Source organism: Pempheris klunzingeri, chromosome 20 (assembly GCF_042242105.1).
Source record: "Pempheris klunzingeri isolate RE-2024b chromosome 20, fPemKlu1.hap1, whole genome shotgun sequence".
NCBI lineage: Eukaryota > Metazoa > Chordata > Actinopteri > Acropomatiformes > Pempheridae > Pempheris > Pempheris klunzingeri.
The window spans coordinates 6589818-6610088 of record NC_092031.1 but is presented as its reverse complement, the minus strand read 5'-3'; the positions used below and the strand labels follow the sequence as shown (position 1 = coordinate 6610088).

General features: G+C 43.4%; 1 protein-coding gene across 2 annotated transcripts in view; it reads right to left on the bottom strand.

Moving 5' to 3' along the window:
- LOC139220384 (ubiquitin carboxyl-terminal hydrolase 54-like) overlaps positions 1-20271 on the bottom strand; it is a 41056-nt gene that overhangs the window by 8903 nt on the left and 11882 nt on the right. Inside the window, exons 3-15 of one of the 2 annotated variants that reach the window (XM_070852469.1) lie at positions 18622-18756; positions 16528-16641; positions 16303-16385; positions 14382-14487; positions 10987-11133; positions 8214-8363; positions 7405-7597; positions 6991-7170; positions 6398-6617; positions 5217-5603; positions 4808-4935; positions 4566-4724; positions 744-891 (exon numbers count right to left, since the gene is read on the bottom strand). In XM_070852469.1, the coding sequence (XP_070708570.1) occupies positions 744-891; positions 4566-4724; positions 4808-4935; positions 5217-5603; positions 6398-6617; positions 6991-7170; positions 7405-7597; positions 8214-8363; positions 10987-11133; positions 14382-14487; positions 16303-16385; positions 16528-16641; positions 18622-18756 (2150 nt within the window). The remainder of the gene's footprint in view (positions 1-743; positions 892-4565; positions 4725-4807; positions 4936-5216; positions 5604-6397; positions 6618-6990; positions 7171-7404; positions 7598-8213; positions 8364-10986; positions 11134-14381; positions 14488-16302; positions 16386-16527; positions 16642-18621; positions 18757-20271) is intronic. The other variant, XM_070852468.1, reaches the window with a different exon arrangement.

Here is a 20271-nt window from a genome sequence, read left to right as displayed (position 1 = left end):
TCACACAGCCACAGTAACACATCAGGAGGAGACCAGACGGACTTACTGTAACACACAAACCAGCAGAAAAGAGCAAAAACAAAAAAAAAACAGGATACTAAAGAGGATCCGTGACTGCAATCGCACGGCAGCACACAGGACAGAAACACAGTGACGGACTGCAGCTTTACAGTGCACAGAGGGACAGATCAGCAGCACACAAAGAGCAGAGGGAAGCCTTGGCAGCACACAGCTACAAAGAGCAGCACAACAACAATGAAGGGAGGCAGTGAGGCACAGAAAAGCAGAGAGCAACTCTGTCTCTCTCTTTTTATTTTCGATGACAACACAGAGCCCAGCAAAGCAGGATTTTACTGCACTGCAACAAACACACAAACACAAAAGGATAAGAAGTTACTGTATATAGTCAAGTGTGTGTGTTTGCGAACACACGCACATTCAGGCACACATACACACACACACACAGCAGGATGTGAAAGTGCAGTGCTGGGGGATACAGAAACAGGGGTTCTGGGATTTTGGGCAGCCAGAGCTGAAGACACACACATGAGGGTGTTGAGGTGTTTTTTTTTTAGACAGCCAGCACCCAGAGGACACACACAGAGGGGTCCTGAGGTGGGTTTAAGGACAGCTATAGCTGAGGACACACACGAAGTGAGGGAGGGAGGAAGGGTGGAAGGAGGTCTGAGGTGATTTTGAGACAGGCACCGCTGTGGACACATAAGGGGGAACAGTGGTGGTACCTGCGGGGCCCCTGTGGGCGGGCGCTTCCTGTCTCCCGTTCCATTTCCTGTTCCTGCCTGCGTTTGATTGGGCCCCCAGTGCTCCTCATGCACGCAGCTACAGCCAATCCGCTATGAGCGTTAGCCTCATGCAGGGGTCTGAGCACAGCTGAGGATGTTAACAACAGAGCGGGAGATAAAAAGGAGAAAAGACAGAAAGATATAACGACAGAGTGGCAGAGAAAGAAAGAGAGAGTGAGGGGACGGAAAAGGAAAGGAAACAACAAAGAAGAATACAAGAAGGAAAGAGAGCAGAAGATGAAGACAGAGACAGACAGGTGAGACAAAAGGGGACAGAGGAAATAGAGGCAGAGCAGAAGGAGTGGTTATGAGGGGGCCGGCATGCATTACGCTCCTCAACTGTAAGTCAATGTGTCTGTATTTTATACATGTTTAGAGGTGCAAAGTGGGGCGTTTTATTTCAAACATCCTCTTTATTTTCTGCACTGACAGTGTTAGGTCACTGACAGTGGGAGAACTTCTTTGGATTGGTTGAAAGAAACATACATAAAATTAGCAACTGGGTTAGAAAATACTGTATATGGTTCTTTGATAAAAAAAAGTCTTACTTGGTCAGGTGTGACCAGTAGCTTATGATGGCTACTGTTGGGAAACTTAATAATGCTGAATAACAGACTTTACTGAGTCACTTCTGTGAGTTTGTGACTCTTCCCTGCTGTTGAGTATCCAATTTACTATTATGCTGTAATTTCCTCTTGCGGCAACAATGGCCGCTGCTGAGTAAAAGTTATGTTGTTTAGAAGAAGACTACAGTGTTTTTATGCTGACAGACATGGAGGGTATCGTTCAAAGAAAACTTTGAAATAGGAGGACTTCATAGGGGGGAAAATACTTCCACACTTCCTCATCACATCCTCCCACTTTGCAACTCTACCGTAAATGCATCAATATGAAAACTTGTACTGTAGTTAGTGAGTCAAAAAGTCAAGATTAGAAAAGTGAGGAGCAAAGTTGAGGCTACGTTCATGAAGCCACAGACACCAGATAGGAAAAAAGACAAAAGATTTTTTTCGGACAAAGCTTTCTATGGTGCGTAGCCTTGTGAACGCACCTTGAATGATGTTAGTTGGTTATAAAAAAGATGTAGAAGTGGGCAACAAAAGAGCAGCCATCACCCATCTTGGCTTGAGATTACGGACCTCTGATTGATAGAGATAGAATAAAAGAGGGTTGATGGCAGCTCTGTTGTTGTTGTTGGCTGTAACGTCCTCTGAAACACTGAGGCAGATTGTTTGGAGTCCGCCTGAAACCATTGATATGGATGTGGGAAACCAAATTCTGTTACGTAATCGCACTGATAGTGATGCCATCTGTTCGTTTGCAAGTCGTCCTTTCACTTCATCAAGGTTGAGTGTACTCACAGGGGTGTGTGTGTGTGTGTCTGTGTGTGTGTGTGTGTGTGTGTCTCAGGTACATGAGGCTGAACACACTGAAGCACAAACAGTAGGACAGACAGGACATAACATAATAATCCCTGATATAGATTTAGTTAGTGCTGAGCTGGAGGGGAAAACCTGCACACCTGCAGTTCATACAAGGCTCTCTCTCACACACACACACACACACACACACACAAATATATTTTCTAAAAATAGTAACACACACACAGAAAAATCTGATTTGTGGATGCATGGACCAAATATGTATGAAAACCTATGCAGATATATAATTATGGACCACTGTCAAGTCTCTCCGGGTGTCATTTAAGACAAGTCAAGTCAAGTCAAGTCACAAGTCAAGATGCAAATCTTTAAAGTAAATTCTGACCACTGAAATGACACAGCATGTAAACACCATTCTTTCAAAGCTAACTAAAGCTTTTAGTTTTAGTTTTAGAATTTGAATGTTTTGCCTTTACGTCTAAAGTCTAATATAACTCTCACAGTCGAGTCCAAATCCATAAAGTTGGGGGACTTTCGAGTGACAGATAAAGCAAGAGGCAGAGTCTCCAGGCCTGCTAGCGACTCTGTGAGGTTGCCTTTAGGCACAGCTGTGCTTTGAGTTAAATGCTAATGTCAGCATGTTAAAATGCTCACCGTGACAATGCTAACATGCCGATCTTTATCAGTTTACCGTGACTGTTGAGCATGTTAGCAATGCTACATTTGCTGATTAGCTCTAAACACAGAGAGCAGCTGAGGCTGATGCCAACAGTTTTGCAGGTATTTGGTCATAAGCAAAAATATTGGACAAATTTTGACTTGATGACGGCGCTGGAAGAAAAGACAAGGGATCACCAAAGTCAGTAGGACATATTTTCTTGAAACCATACAGCCTGCCTGGCATGGCATACCATCCAACAGCCAAACTGGTGGAGTGACGGACTGACATTGCTGATTTACTGAGTGATACAGAGATATCGCAATTTTTAGTCCCTAAGATGAGTCAATCTGCAAAAACACTGGTTCCTACACCTCTGTGAAGGAAGCCGCAATTGACAAAGCTCCAACAGAGTTACAGACTCTCAGTATTGTCGGTGTTAAAACTGACTTTGACATGTAAAATTGATGGAGTGCCCCTTTAAGTATGACTTAAGTCCAAGTCTAATGTCTGTTCAATCTCACATACGCACACAGACTCTACACACAGGCACATACGTGACTATCTATACGTATGTATATATTTACGTGTGCATGGACATAAACATGAACACAGGGAGACACGAACATACTCAAACACACACACACACACACACACACACACACACACACACACACACACACACACACACACACACACACACAGATATATATATATAACAACAAGCATTGAAGGATATATATATACACACACACACACACTTAGTATGTGCACACAGACTGCAAACTCTCTGGAGTGAGGCCAAGACATCACAGCTCTGAACCTGGACTGGGATTGTGATTTTAAAAGGGAATCACCCTGAGTGAGTTTCCCAGTCGTTGCTGGTCAGTGAACATCCCACAGGAGTTTCCATGTTGGTAAAAAACTGATCTGACAGGGATCTGCTCTCTGCTCTGTTCAGCTACACTGAACTCAGCTGGGCACAGGCGCACACACACACACACACACACACACTTATTCAGACATAAAACACTCATAGATGGCACAGAAAAAGCCAATATCTACTGTACAGTATGAGTTATAGTAGCACACACTGAACCAACAGACAAATAAAAAAAATACCGTTGGAGGGAGACAGATGGAGAGACAGACGAACAGATGGGAATGAGGACAAAGAGGAGGTCAGACAGAAGCACGGACACACAAGTCACTGTGACTGCTAAACTAGACAACAGGTGATAATGTGACCTTAAAGCTGCACCGGGCAAGATTTTAACATAAAAATACAATTTATCAGCCTGGATCATGAAGTGACACACAGCATAAAATCGCCTCACAGCCCTTCGATTAAAATGCCATAAATTTGCCCTGTTTTCATTTTATGTAAATTCTCTAATAAGTCAGTGATGAATCTTCAGCATCTGAGGTTTAAAACATACAAAGTTGCCACGTGCAGCTTTAAACACAGTTTTCTTTCCTTTTTTTCCCTTCTCTTTCTTCTTAAAGGGTCAGTTTAAACACATATAAATACATACAAAAAACATATTTTCTTACTTAAAACTCAAAACTATCTGCATCGCTAGATACCAAGTGAGTTAAGTGGGATAATATGTTTTCTGTAAATTGGATGAGCCAGCCTACGTCCCATAAATCTCTTCTTTCTCCTCCACCCTCACTCCCTCCCACTGTCTGTCTTTCTCTACACCCCTCTTTCCTCCATACCCTGGTGTTGGAGCTGGTCCAGGTCCATGTATTTGCTGGGTTTGGGGTTGAATCCCATGGCAGCCTCCCGCTCCGCCTCTCTCCGCTTCTGCTGCTCCTGCTGGCGGGCTCTCCTCGCCACTTCTTCCTGCAGCTCGTCCAGCTCACTGCGTCCTGAGCCTGAACACAAACACGAAAAAATGATCAGTCAAGTCAAATGCAAGTTACAGTAGATAAATGCGAATGCACACACAGATACACACCTGTGTTGGTGCCGCCGCCCCAGCTGGGGGAGGGCAGCTCCTGCAGGATTGCACCGCTGCTCTTTGACTTGGGCACCGAACGCCATGAAGGTCCTGACATGAGCACCCGTTTCTGTTGACCCACCTCCCTGTGGAGACAAAGAGACAAAACAGAAAGTAAGAAAAAGAGGCAAAAGGAGAAAATGTTGAGAGTGTAGATCACACAGCTCCAAACAAATATGTCCATTGATTTATTTATTGTTATGGAGTACTATTGTTGGACAGTTAGTTATTGTCACATGCATGTTTCATGCTGATGAAGTGAAACCAAATGGAAGAGCAAGAGTGAGAAAGCAAGAGAGAAAAAGACAATGAATGGCAGGCGAGACAGAAAGGAAGAGACAGCGATTGTTGTCTGTGGGCATCCTACCTGTCGGGACTGCTGCTGTTCCTCTCACTGCTCTCGTAGCCACTCTCCATCCTCTGAATCAAACGTGGCTGGTGCTCCACCCCTCTCAGAGGTGGAGGGGCAGGGGGGCCCATTGTCCGCCCGCTGCCCAGAGACCTGGGCTGCCCGACCAGCCCAAACCCCACCTCCAACTCCCCGACCTCCCTTCCTTCCGCCTCTTGCAACCCTGGCTGTACAGGCGGAGCAGGTCCCACCAAGGGAAGAGAGTCCTGCGGCTCTGGAGGGAGAGAGGGACCAGGCAGGGTGTTGTAGCCCAGGGAGGAGCCTCTCGGTCGGGTGAAGATGCTGTCGATGTTCAGGGCCTCTCTCCGGGGCCTCCAGGTTGGCCTGTAGCGGCTTCCAGAAGAACTACAAAGCAAGAGAGGAAGGTTACACATGATGACTCCAGGAGTGGAAAGAGTAATGTAATATTTTCACAAATACATGTTACTTGACTGTTGAAAACTAATTTTAGAGGGTAGTCAAAAAAGGAAAAATACATGACCCACAAAACGACTTAAATACGGTTCAGTTAGGCCACTCCCACAGAGCTTTTAACCATTTATTGCACCGACAATCCACATTTTAGTGCGATGTGGTTCTGTTCATGTGATGCTCTAGAACTAATCTAAGCAAGCCTGACACAGACTGAGATTTAAAACAGTTTATGAATATGAACACATGCTGGAAGATGAAAATCTAAATTCACAGTCTTGATGCTAATACAGGCAGAGGCTGGGGAGGTGGAGGCTGTTGAAATCACTAAAACAGGCATACAGCAGTGCAGCAGCAGGGATGCAGTGCTTATATGCAGATACTGTAGAAAGAGAGGGTTTCTACTGAGACTGTAGAGAGATTGTGGCTGTTTTCATATATTGTTGGACAATATATAAAACATTTGACTATGAAATGACCAGCTGAATCTTCCTGAGGCTTCCTAAGTTACTCTGCACCCCTGAATTTTGTTTCATTTTCACACTTTACTTAAGTAGAGGATTTGAATGCTTCTTTCACCTATGGCCAATACAATATTTTATCCTGGTAGCCTATAGTCGATACAACCACATTCACAGTGCTGTTCAAACAATGGTCATCATTATTTTTACATGCAAGGTGCACTAACGCAGTATGTCTAAAGTTTAAGTCCACCAGTGGTGCAGTACCTGGACTTGCTCTCACTGCTGGTGCTCTCATCCTCCCAGTGCGGCCCCCCAACCCCGCCCTCGCAGCCTCCAACTCCCGATGAAGAGGAGGAGGACAGGGGACGAGAGGAGGAGGAGGAGGAAGTGAGTGGCCGGCGGGAAGAGAGGAGGAAGACGGCTGTCTCCTTGTACTCCGGCAAGGGAGGAGATGGAGGCCGGGGAGGACCCTCCACCGCTGACTCTGAATGTTGGGAGAAGAAAGAAACACTAAATAAAAAAAAACATTTTTATTTATCCCACAGGGAGCAATTATGTAGGCAGCAGTGCAAGTAAATATGAGACTACTCAGTAATGAGGTGCATAACCTAAAGAGTCTGCAGTGATGAAGCACAAATAACTGACTTCTTTTCTACTGAAACTTAAAAACTGACCTTTGTTTGCTCTTATTTGTTCTTCTACAAGCACCACAGTTTAGATCTTTCTCACATTCCCCGAAGACACTGCAGTCACTTGTGTGTTTCTATTTTCTGAGCTGTCAATGTGTTGTGACTGAAGGTGCAGCTGCTCAGTGTGGGTATAGATATCTTTGCAAGTGGATTCCAATGCAGTATTACCTCCAGCGTCAGCACTGTGCGGCGGTGTGCCGATGTCGTAATTACAGACCACTGTGGTCTGGGATTCACTGGAGAGGTGGCTGCCCGTGGACTGGTGGAGAGAACGGCTGCGGGTGGCGCGGTGACTCGAGCTGTCCGAAGAGTCGGTACGAGTATCGCTGGATATGGACGGCTCCCGACCTGAGAGAGAACAAGAGACAGAGAGATGACCCATGAGTTAATCTTGCATCTTCATATGTTTACAATCAAAGGCAGGAAAATAAGTTCAGCCTCTGCAGTATACAGAGCTGAAGTTGGATTATAGGGTTGAAGGTCAGAGCTTTAAAGCCGTAACCTTGCATGCCCCCCCCTCCTGACAATAAACACGGAGTAATCTGATCTGATCTGTAGCAGAGTGTGTCATCTTTGCTGTACCAGAGTCTTCGCTGTCGTAACCAGCCTTGCTGCTGCAGTGCTGGAGCTCCAGCTGCGGGTTGGAGCTGGTACTGGGGTTGGGGCTCTCCTGCAGTATCACCGGTGTCCCACGGGGGTCAGCGTAGAGCAGCAGCAGGGGCTGATAGTGGCCTTTGATACAGCGAGACACCACGTCCTTCCACTTTGGGCCGATCTGGAGGTGCAGCAGAGCAGCACACACATAAATATACACATAAGCATACGCATATAAACCCACACACACACACAAGAGAAAGTAAATCTATCTGTATTAAGATATAACATTACGCATATTCCACCAAAAGTAGAAGGTCAAACACACACTGTGCTGCTGTGTGTCCTTATTGATATCACATTATCACACTTTTTCATGAGCTCAATGATCTAATATGACAGACAGTGTGCAGCTTGACTGACAAAACTGTCAAGGACATGTAGATTCACTTTATATCACACTTTGACACAAACAAACTCAGCTCCCCTCGTTTCAGCCACAGCGACATTTATATCAATTTCCAGCCGTATGGAAAATAAGTCGCACATAAATCATTGAGTATTGCAGCATAAAACCAGTTTCAGCACTTAAACCTGCGCTAAGATTTAGACAAAGACGGGGATGAAGCCTTAAATACATTATCAATCTCAAGCCGCCCCCGCTGACCATGCAGCACTTGAACATACAGCGTAGTACTTGTCATTGCTGCTCTCACAGGCACAACTGGAGATGCAGCAGATACTGTACAGTGCACCCTCCCCGTGTTGCAGCATGCAGTCTCCGAACTGTATCTCACCTCTTTGACGTGGGCGTCGTCGAAGTACATCCACTTGCGTATCTTGGTCTGGAAGAAGAAGGTGGAGTAGTGCTTGCCGTAGTAGCACACCATGCCCACCAAGTAGAGCTCCGCCTGGCGAGCCCTCTCCTCTGTCACACGGTAGAACAACTACAGAGAGCGAGGGGGGGAGAGAGAGAGAGAGAGAGAGAGAGAGAGAGAGGGAGGGAGGAGACAGGGAGGGAGGGAGAGATGCAGGGAAGAGAGGGAGAAGTGTGCAGCAGGATGGGGGAGATAGAGATAGAGGAGTTAATGTGAATACAAGCACATTTTTGCTCACCTCATATAAATGCTGTATGCAGTAATCCTTCACATACAGTGCTGCCTTTTCTCAAACTCCTCACTGTACGCCGCACATACAGCACAGTGCTTCATATGTGCTGCAGCTTTTAACGCAGAAATGATCTCACACTGATGTCTTGGTAAGGTCAGCTGCTGCTAATAATACTGCTGCTATTTGCACATTCTTTATCCACAGGTCAAAAAGCACTGAAGTTGTTATAACCTTCTATATAATCCTATCTGATTGTATTTTGATGTGCCCCATCTTTACCTGCTGCTCCATCTGGGTCAATACAGTAAAATAATAAATTATCCAGGCCTGCCACTAACAGTTACTTTCATTATTGATTACTTTTTTTAAGCAATATATAATTAGTCTACAAAACGTCAGAAAAAAGCCTGTCGAGAGTCCCCACAGCCCAAAGTGACGTCTTCAAATTGCTTCTTTTGTCTGAATAACTCAAAGATATTCAATTTACAATGATGGAAAACAAAGGAAAAAAATCCTCATATTTAATAAGTTGGAACCAGCAGGTGTTCAGCACTTTTGCTACTTATTGTAATAGACAAATTATTTCAGCACTAAAATAATCTAAGGAGAGAAAGAACATAAGAGTTTTTTTTTTGAAAGCGAAAGCAGAAGCAGAAGCAGAAGACAAAGAGAGGCAGTGAAAGGAGTGGAAGAGGAGGACGGATACAGGAGGCAGATGGATTCACTTTTTCATGATCTGAACGACTAAACAAAAGCAGAAAATGTGATAGATTATGCCTGCGATTCGTATCTAACAACCAGCTTCATCTTACTACAGTGGGATGAAAACAACGGAGGCGGCAGCAGGCGGAGACAGAAGATAGAAGATAGAGGAAAGAATTTGACTCACTATAACACAGTCATATTCACTAATCCATTATTCATAGATATCACTCCAGAATGAGGCTGGAGATGTTACAGTGGCATTAAAATGCATCAACATTACTCAGTGATGACATGGAGTATCAGGGGCCGAACATGTGTGTGTGTGTGTGTGAGGTGTGAAAGCGACAGGGAGAGATGGAGGAACGCCATCCTGAGCTCTACATGAGAGTAATGGAGGTCAGGTCGAGTGTGTCGCGTGTGGTGCTTTTCGGGATGTGCTGGAACCGGATTGGTTGACTTCACTGGGACCTTCAGCATAAACATATTTGTATTCTGTACTTGTGTTTGTCATTAAGTGCATGTTAGAGTGTTGCTCATGTGCATTTACACGTGTGTGCCTTTGAGAGTAAATGTGTGTCCTTGGATGTATCCACTTCTGACTGTTTGAACATCAGTGTGTGCTTGGACTTGCCTCTGGCTATTTGTAGCTCTGAGGTGGAGTCTCTGGTTTGTTTGTCAGCTCGTAGTTACGTAGAACTAGTTAGCGAATTTCACTTAAAATTGAGAGTCAGTTCGAAGCGAACCTGAAACTTCTGAGTTCTGTTGCAGAAGTAAGAAAACCCCACAGCAGCAATGCTGATAACTAAAAATCCCACCTTGGACTAGCGCTGGACACAAAAAAAGTTTATCAACTATCAGCTATCCTAAAACATGTCTAGTAATCACTCTCATTTCTGGCATTTCTGAGTATTTTCACTTTCCTGGAAAGCTCAGAGCAAGCTGGAGCATAGAAACATTTCAAGAAAGGGTCAACTGGTAGACCAGTGCATGTTGTCCACCAGCTGAATGTGATGCTGAATGCATCCGGTGAAACAAAATGGGAATTTACCTTTAATTGAATGAAAACAAGTCTGAAAGTGTACAGCTCTGCTAGCAGCTCTCTGAGGCTGCACTTAGGCACAGTGGTGCTTTGAGCTCAAATCTAAAGTCAGCATGCTAACATGCTCAATATGTGGAGGTGGTGTTTAAGACTGCTCCCATCATAGATTAGATAGCATGTGAGCATGTGCTATTTAGCACAAATACTTCTGCAGGTATTTGGTTATATGTCATTTCTATTTGGCCTAATGGTGGCGCTAGCTGAAAAGTCGGGGGATCACGAAGGAAAAGAAGACACCATTCATGGTTTCTACACCTCCCCGCAGTTTCTCCACATGATTTGGCACTGCGATCGGTCCAGGGTGTACCCTGCCTCTCACCCAAAGTCAGCTGGGATTGGCTCCAACCCCCTGGAGTCCCTTAAGGATAAGTGGTAGACATGGATGGATGGATTTTCTAAAGGATGAGGCACTGAGGGCACATTAACCACAACATACACTTATGTGTGTGTGCTCATAATTCCAACTATGTTCATGTTCACCTTAACAGCTCATTGGTGCACACTGAGCTCAAAGTTCATTGTGTCTGTATTCCTGTCAGCGTTTAGGTGCATGTGCATGGCTGTTCACATACACATACGTTACTTATGTTAATGTGTTATACTGACTGTGTAATCTGCCGAGCAATGAGTGTGTAATGTGAGTATGATCCCCTTACATCTCCCAAACGCAGACAGGTCCCCAGGCTGTGTATGACGTCCTCCGCCAGGTCAGAGTGGTCTGAGTCCCACACCAGCCCGATGGACACGATCTCTGGTGAGTTCATCAGCACCCGGCGGATACGCAGCACCTCCCCGCAGTTACTCTGTGACGGAGGGAGGGAGAGGAGGTTAGAAAAAAAAGAGAGCATGTGATCAAACAGGTCTATTCATCATGTGTTATGAGTGTAACAGCAGTGTACATTGCTGAAATCACCCCTTTCTTTGGCAGCGATGAACACACGCGCATGCATGCAGATACACACACGGATAAACTGAACAGTAGGAGAATGAGGGGCAGAGATAAAAGGCAGGAGAAAAGAGATGATGAAAGGAGTGTAAGAGAGAATGACAGAGGAAGAAGCGCTGTGCTGAGTTGTATTTGTCCCTTGGGCCTTCTGTTGAGTTCAGAACCGTGTGTTCTGAATCCTTCCTTTGAGTCATGACCCACCGCAGAGCCGGTGCACACACACACACAAAAGCTAACACACATGCACACACACGAGCTTGCACGCAGTGCTGGCAGAGCGGGCTCGGAAACAGCCTGAGAACACCCTGGCAACCACACGCTTTGCCAAACACAACACTCACGCACACACATATATGCACAAACACACACAGAGCTCTCCCTTTGTGGGCGGCGGGCTGTCTTTGGCTGGCACCAGAGACAGCAGGAAGGTATTTTGCCAGGGTCTGCCTCTCAATTCTCAGAAAGGGACACAAACACAAGCCAAACAGCACAGCACTGAGACACGGGCTATCTGTTCGCTTAGGACACATGGACGGGACACACAGCCTCAGTGAGCTCTCTGTGCAGCCTCACTGCTGAGAGCAGCCGCTGACAACATCATTCATCAAATGATCGTACAAACAGATTCGCTGTGCTTCATAATACAACATTGATCAGTGCAGTCTCATCTCCGAATTTTATATGCAAAGATTGCTTTCCTTTTCTTTCCTTTTTTTTTTTTTTGCTGTGGCTCTGCAGACCTTTCCAGGAGAGAGTGAGTTACATAATAGTGCTGCTGGTCAAAGGATACTGTAGCTTTGCAGAATGCTGATCGTGGTATTCTTCAGAGCAAAATGAAACAACTTTAGGAAAATGTTTGTGCTTATGCTTCCTCACGACTCATACGGCATCGAAGTAAAGGGACAGTCCCACTTTCACCAATGCAGTGACAGCATTGGAGGAGCCTGACTGCTGACGTAGAATTGCCAAACAGGAAAACCACCAAACACCAATACAGAGGTGGAAGGTTACTGAGAGAATGCTATACTTAAAGGGTTATTCTGGTTTATCTTGGTGTCATTTTCGTTTATTTCCACTAGTCATGAGTAGTCACTGTTATCACACATGTTATTGCTGCAAAGAAGCAGCAACATCAATATATTAATGATTGTTGTTTGCAAGTTGCTGATACATTTGAGTCCGACAGGGCTTTTATGCTCATGTATGGCTGAAAAGCCTGACATCTTGTTGAAATAAGGTGGAGGAAATTTTCTCATATTGCATTTTGTGTTTCAAATTATCAAGTCAGAAAAAAATGAAAGCACAATTTTGATCTTGCTACTTTATACCTATTTCCCTATTTGAGGGGGAATATCCTTTTTTCTGCCCTTCTACATTTATTTGAACGCTGCAGTAACTTGTTACCTTTCAGATTTTCAGCTTCAGCTTATCAGCTGTGATGCACTGCTGCAAATGAAACTACCCAGCAGTATATAATGTAGCCAAAATCAGCTTATACAGCTACAGTATTAAAATGTCTGCTTTCAATTTGATACCTTTGCACTTTTACTTCGACACCTTCAAACTTTTAATGGTATTCCCAGCTCAGATTCTAATCCTGTATTGACCTGAACCTGACTGGTTCATGGATGTCTATGGCATCACTTTTTCAACAATGCCCTGCCCACAACAACCCAGCAAGAACACAGAAAAATCACACAAATACAGAAATATCTCATGGGAAACACATGAAACTGATATAAATTTGGCAGAAAATTGTGTTCATGATGGATCTTACAATTGATAGTAAGAAGCCAGTGGGGAAAATAGTTTTTCTTGGCCTTCAAACAAAATTTGAATGTTTGGACATTTTGATTTTGCTACTCTCAAAATGGTAAACGATCTTCTTCCACCTCAGCATATAGATATCTAATTAATTAAATTCAATTTTCCTCATAACTGATCAAAAATCATGTATCCAGAACTTCACAGTTTCCTCTGTCGACTCTTTGGCACCAAGCAAACATCCTCACACTCTCCTATCTTCATTCTGGCACCTACAGTATCTTCCAGCAGCCTCACTCCCATCCAAATACCATCACTTTGTTTGAACAAAGCCCAAGGTGGTATTAACAAAAGATCAGCTCTGCAAGTGATGGAAGATAAACAGAGACAGGTTGTGTGACTCCCACAGGACTGCGCACACATAACGTCAGCGCTCGAGCCATGAATAAGCTAATGGTGTGTACTGGTGTAGCTGCAGCGGTGGAGGTGGTGGCGGTGCTGCTGTGTGAGGAGAGGGGCAGCTGAGAAGGCTCTTTGTGCGGGTACTTTGGCAGAGAGGGGTGGCTGAGAGGGGCCAAGCTGGATCTATTCAGCAGCAGCACTTTTCCATGTGGCAGCACAACACACAAAACTGCAGAACAAAGGCATCACACACGTTCCTCTGACCACCTCCCTCACTACCTACACCTCTCTCTTAAGGTCTATTGTCTCCTTATTGCACTTCCTCTGGCTGTAATCGCTCTACAATGCAGCACACATTACATTTGAGTTTTTCTTTTCTTACCCATTTTCACCCAAAAATACCCACATTTGTTTTTTGTTTTTTTTTTCAGAATGAGCATTTTGGTTTAAAAAGATTTTTCCGTGCACGACCAAATACTCTTTTGTTTTCCGCTGCAAGAAGATGATGATCATTATGGTTTACTGTAAAGGAGGTCGATGACGACAACTCTGAAAATGCTTCCGGTAATAGAAAGTGAGGGGAAAAATGGGAAGAAAATGCAAATGAGCAGCTGATTGTATAACAGAGACCCGCCAAGAAAGAAGAGGAAGAAACAAACAAGAGATGATGAAACTACCAAAGTGGTTACGCTGCAAATTATAGTTTTATAATCTGATTTTCACCAACTTTTTCATTTGTTTTTTCATCCATTCATCTTGTGACATTGGAAAAAAGACATTTGCTATTTTTTTCTTGAAAACAAAACCCAACTCATATTGGATTACACTAAAAGAAAGAAAGAGACATAAATGCACGTTTCCTCCACACTTAATGGTATTAAGTTGCTGAGTGTACTGTGTGAGCATTGAAACGTGTGTCACTGTGCTGTGTGCTCTCACAGGGCAGTTGCGCAGGTCTCCCATGTTGCTGGCATTACGGAGCAGCTCTCCAAACATGTCCGGTGTGGGTTTTTCTCTGCACTCCAGCATCCTCACTGCCTGGTTACTGCAACGTCGGACACACACAACAACACGATTACACACTCTGTGAATGTGTGTGCTTCCCAGAATGAGACCAAAGCTTTCTGTCAATAGAGGAAAAGATCAATTGTCGAGCCCAAATGTGACTTGTGACATCGTCTCTGTTCTTTAAACTTGTTAAGTTTGTCTTTTTTGTGGTATTTTAGGCTGAGAATCTACAGCGTGCTGCTCATTGGAAGCATTAATACCTAAATGCTTACAGTATGTAATATGTATTTCTTCAGAAGCCACACTTCTGCAGTGACTCTGAGTCATTCCCACAAGATTATTTTATTCTCCTTTAATAAAGAAGTAAGAAGTAAAAAGTAAAAAGTAAGAACTAATCTTGATTATTCATTAAGGATGTGAAAACTAACCTTCTGAGTGAGTTTCTAAATCCTGTCTGACAGATTATGATCTTTGACCTTCCTAAAGTTGTCACACTAAAAGACAATTTCCCTACAGGGAGCAATAACAGTGCAGAAGCGTTATTATTGTTGCAGTTATTAAAGGAGAGGTTCATCTACATTTAGCATAATTTGATGAAAAAAGTTTGACTTGTGGAGTAAAATCTCCTTCAGCGAAGCTTAAAGCAATGATACTTAAATACTGAGCTGTTTTTTTCCCTTTTAAATACAACTGGCAAACTCAAATATACGTTTATGTTATCTGCGAAGAGCAAACGAACCTGTGCGAGCCTGTCTGCAGCTCGGTACAATGTATGGGATTATGTGTGCAATGAATCAGCATTGCTTTTTCTGGTGAAGTATTCCTTTAAGAATAACGATTTTTAAAAACCATTGAAATCTCTGCTCCTCCTCCCCCTCCTCCCCTCTCTCCTCTCCTCTCCTCCTCTCACCCCTTCCATTAGCCTGAAATGAACTCAACCTCCTCTCTACTCTCTCTCACTCGACATCAACCCCTCGCTCGGCCTCTCGTCTTCAGATGCACCGGCAGATGTGAGGCTAAGAAAGCAGGAGAAACAACAACAGCCGGGAACACGCTTGTACCTCTGTTTACTTGTGTTTGAATTGTGCTTGAACCAGACATTTGTTTTGCCTTTTTGTTGCCCTCTGATTATCTTACCCATGTTGACTCTTGCATATTTGGCCATCTCGATTGTAAACAACAGGCTGCACTAAGAGTAAAAATAGCTTGGCAAGTGCTAACAGGCACAAACAAAGAGCGGTGGCACCACTGCGCCCCACAACTACCTTGACACAGCTTGTTTATTTGTACTTTTGCCCCCCATTCATGCCTCTATTTCCTCTGCCGTGTTCCATTTCCAAAAGGGATATGGAGCGATATATCCTCTTATTTCCCTCTGGTTTGCCGTCTTTCCGACCCACTGTTCCACTTATAGATTTATGTTGCCCCCTGGGTCTACTGAATCAAACCTCTGATTGATTACTTCCTCTGTTCCTTATTTCATTGACTCAGAGTGGATGCGAATTTTATGTAACAGCTCAGAGGATGCTCGCGCGCATCTACCTGTGTGTGTGAGCGCACGCTGACGCCTACCTGAACGTGGGAGAGACAACATGAGCAAGCTCACCTGCACTTATATATGCATGAACATACTCGTGCACGTGCATAATGTGTGTGCGCGCATGTGTGTGCTCACAGTTCAGCGTTCAGCAGGGACCCGTGCGGGGAAGAAGAGAACACGCTGTACCTTCCTTTACTGCCACCCAGCCTCAGCTTGCTGCCAGATTTACTGCAGTGTGTGTGTGTGTGTGTGTGTGTGTGTGTGTGTGTGTGCGGAGACAGTGTGCGTATGTAGGTGTGTGTCTGGTCTTACCAGAGGGATGTAGTGGAGATGTAATGAACCATCTGAATGAAGGGCAAGGGGTCTGATGTGGCTCCACAGCTGTTACACACACACTGCAAACACAAATCAAACATCCTCAGGTTCATCACATGACATCACGTTCTTTACAATGTTTGTCTGGAGGCTCATTTCTTAATTAAAACTCCAAAGGTGAACGACGTAACAGCCCTTTAAAGTGACTGAACAACCTCCTACCTGTTCGAACAGAGTCATGGCAAACTTCTGGTGTGGTATACAGTGTTTGGCTGTGCAGATGTCCTCTCTACTCTCAGCGCTGATGTGGAAGTGGATACGCATGAGGAGATTCTCCTAAAACACACATAAAGCAGGACGGACATCAATTAATGTAATGCATGTTCTGTGCTAAGATGGCTGTACCTATGCGTATGTGATCGTATACATATGTTGTACCTATATATTGTATACATATGTACAGTGTGTGTGTGTGTGTGTGTGTGTGTGTGTGTGTGTGTTAGAGAGAGAGTGTGCATGTGTGTTTGATCGTTCCTCTCTGTTGGTGCTCTTGTTAATCTGACCGTGGGAGCAGCATCTATATTTCATAAGAAGCCGACGGATTCCCTGACTGAACACATTTACTACCAATCGATCAGACAGCGCCTCTCATGCACACACATACAAGACACACGGGCCCACACACACACACACACACATACACACACACACACACAGAAAAGAAAGAGCCTGAGAAAGAGACTGAAAGTGGTGGAGAGAAAGCGACAGGAAGGGCTGAGGAGAGGGAGACGATAAGGGAGTCTAAAGACATCACAATAATAAAAACCTGTGACTAATTACATTTTCTTTTCCCAGTTTTCCCCTTCAATAAATAATAATATTAATTCCAAAATAAAACACTCACCATTTGAACAATGCAACACTGTCACCGATGAATATGAATACAATACATAGTGCGTTTATAATATAGATAATGTGAGGATCTTTTATAAATATTCTAAGATAAAAGAGCATGAAGTGGGATTTTCTCCAAAAAGGCAATAAAAACTATACTGTATATATAGTAGAGCAGGGCTGAGCCATGCTTTCAAATCGTTAATCTGCGTTTTGTGCCACTGACGGTAACATCGTGATGTGCTGAGTTGAAATCAGATTCTATTAGTGTCTAATCCCCGTACACCTCACAAGTCTTAAGAAAGTCTCTCTTAGTAATTTAAAATCATCACAATATTCATCAATGTATTAAATCACAGCAGTTCTCTTCTGATTCTTTTTACATTTCGGCAGTTCCCAAACCTGTGAGCGACGTTATCATTTGGACATTTTTAATATTCTATTCTAACCCGTTATTGATAATTACATACAGTTTTATAATAAATCATGTTGTTTTGTAAAGTCAAAACCACAATGTGAAAATGCTGACACCACTGAGCCCTGGACAGCCATTTAAACTGATACACCTCATCTCATTATCAGCTTCATGTTTTTTTTACAGCAAAAACCAACAAACCTCATCTATTATATTCAGTCTCAGCACATTAAACCATCAGATTAAAACTAGGATTATAACTAGGAACTATTTTCATTATCAATTAAATAGCTGATTTTTTTTTTTGATTAAGTGATTATTGTCTGGTCAACAAAACATGAGAAAACAGTGAAAATCCTAATGTTTGTGTGTAAACCAAACAGCCAAATATTAAAATTTACAGCAATGCAGGACCAAGAAATTAAGTAAATTCTCAGTAGAAGCTAAACCGTGTAATGTTTGGCACTTTTCCTCAGAAATAACATAAATGATTGATTCTAAAAAAAAAAGTTGCAGATTTGGTTTCAATAAATTAATCAACTGATTAATTGATCGACTGATTACTTGATTGCAGCTCTAATCTGCCATCTGATGAATGATTGTGTTTTTGTGTTCTTTATGTACAGTCAAGCATTGCGGGTACTGAGATTAAATAACATGCAACTAACACCTGACAATTCAATTCAGTTTAACTCTCTTTAAATCTAAAGCCTGTGTTCGCCATCAGCTTAAAAGGTGCAGAGAGCGAATAAAATATCAAAGAATAATGTAAAACATTGTAATAAACCAACAAACACTCGGAGTGAACTTGAAAAAAAACATATTTCTTTGAAGCTGCTGTATTGGCTACCCTTTGTCCCCTGAAGATTTCTGACTGCAGTGAAGATGGGAGCTCTTCAGACACTCACTCCGATAAACCTTCAGGCAACCCCTAACCTCTGCCATGCGTGTGTGTGTGTGTGTGTGTGTGTTTGTGTCCGCGTGTGTGTGTGCGCAAGGCCACTCACAAAGCACTCAGCAGCATCGTCCATGATACCCAGCTGAAAGCGTTGTTCGTCTTGGAAAGTCTTGGCCAGAGCGCTCCGTAGTGCATCTGATGGCAACACACGCTCACTGCTGAACTGGAACTGAGCAAAGATACTCTGCAAACACACACACCCACACCCACACACACACACAGACACCCATATAGAAATCCATTAATTCTTTATTCCACTGCCATAAATGCTTTTTCCTGAAAGACCCCTGCATTGTTTGAGTGGAAATTTACAGTATTTGTGTCCGTGCACACATGGATATATTGCATTTATGTGTTTGTGTATTTATTTCATTTCTCTCAGACTGAAACAAAATGCTCTGCACACTTTAAATCGGCACTATGTTCTGTCAACTGACCCATAAAACCGAACCAGGGGAACTAGTTCTCAACTTGTCCAAACCAAAGTGCTACACAACAAACCTAGACTGGACTAAAGCAAATACCACAGCCGAGTCTCACAGCACAGATGGCCTCAATATCAGAGCATATCAATAATAAATGGCATTTGTAGTGCACTTTTCTCCGACAAAAACAGCTCTCAGAGTGCTTTGTAGCAGTAAAATAGAAACCAAATCAAACTGTTGCAGCGGGTTCAGAGAGAAAGCTAGGCCACTGAAGTGTGTTTTGAGGGCAGCGTTCGGAGCCTGAAGAGGAGGTTCAGTCAGTTTGGAGAGAGTTTGGCAGAGCTGTTTACACTGTTTACATCCATGCAGGTCCAGGCCACTGCCAGAGCAGTGATCACAGCTGTGCAGCACTGATTATGACCCCATAGAGTATTATTACTTTAGTCCTTGTTGGTGTGGCTCCGTCTATTTCTTAAGCTATAGAGTCCAAGCATTTGGTTGATGCATGCTTTAATAAAACTCTGTAGCCCATGTTTGTCATTTTCACCCATTTACTTTCCCTTTCACCTGTAAACTTCTCAGATTGTGTCATTACAATAATTTTTCAACTCCTCAAATGTATCTTGTGATTCACTGGGGAGGACGCAAACCTGCAGTTTGGGAATCAAGCGTGAGGTGTAGTACTGATTTTCCTGGATTGTTCACGATGAATCTAATACAAGCCACGCACAGTTCACCTAAAACAATTTGCTGACATTTTAAACCAGAAAAAAAAAATAGCTCTGATTTGTTTATTGATATTCCGTTTCAGTATTTCTTGTATCGTTGTCGTGTCCTTGTAGACGTGCTTATTTGAATTAATTGCCTTAAATGGTACACGTAAAAACACGCCCTGATATCTGTGCACAGGAGGACTTTTACTATTATTTAGTTATAGGAAACATTCTGTAAATACAATTATACATTTAAATTGTTGTGCTGCGTTGGCAGAGGTATATATGATCTGAATACTTACTAGTTTTTGTTATTGTTGTAAATAGTGTCAGTAACTGCGGTTATAGTGGTAATGAAAATAGTTTGGCAGTAGTGGCAGTCTTGGAAATTACTCTATGGCTCATTTGGATTGATCCAGATGATTCTGTTCTTTAAATGCAGTTATTTAAGTCTAAAGATGAGTGCTAAAAGTAGCATTTAGTTCAAGCAGAGGCAGTGAGAGAAACTTCTGACTGAGTCTGGACTGAAGAGAGCTCCAGTCGTTTAAAGAGGGGGAGATA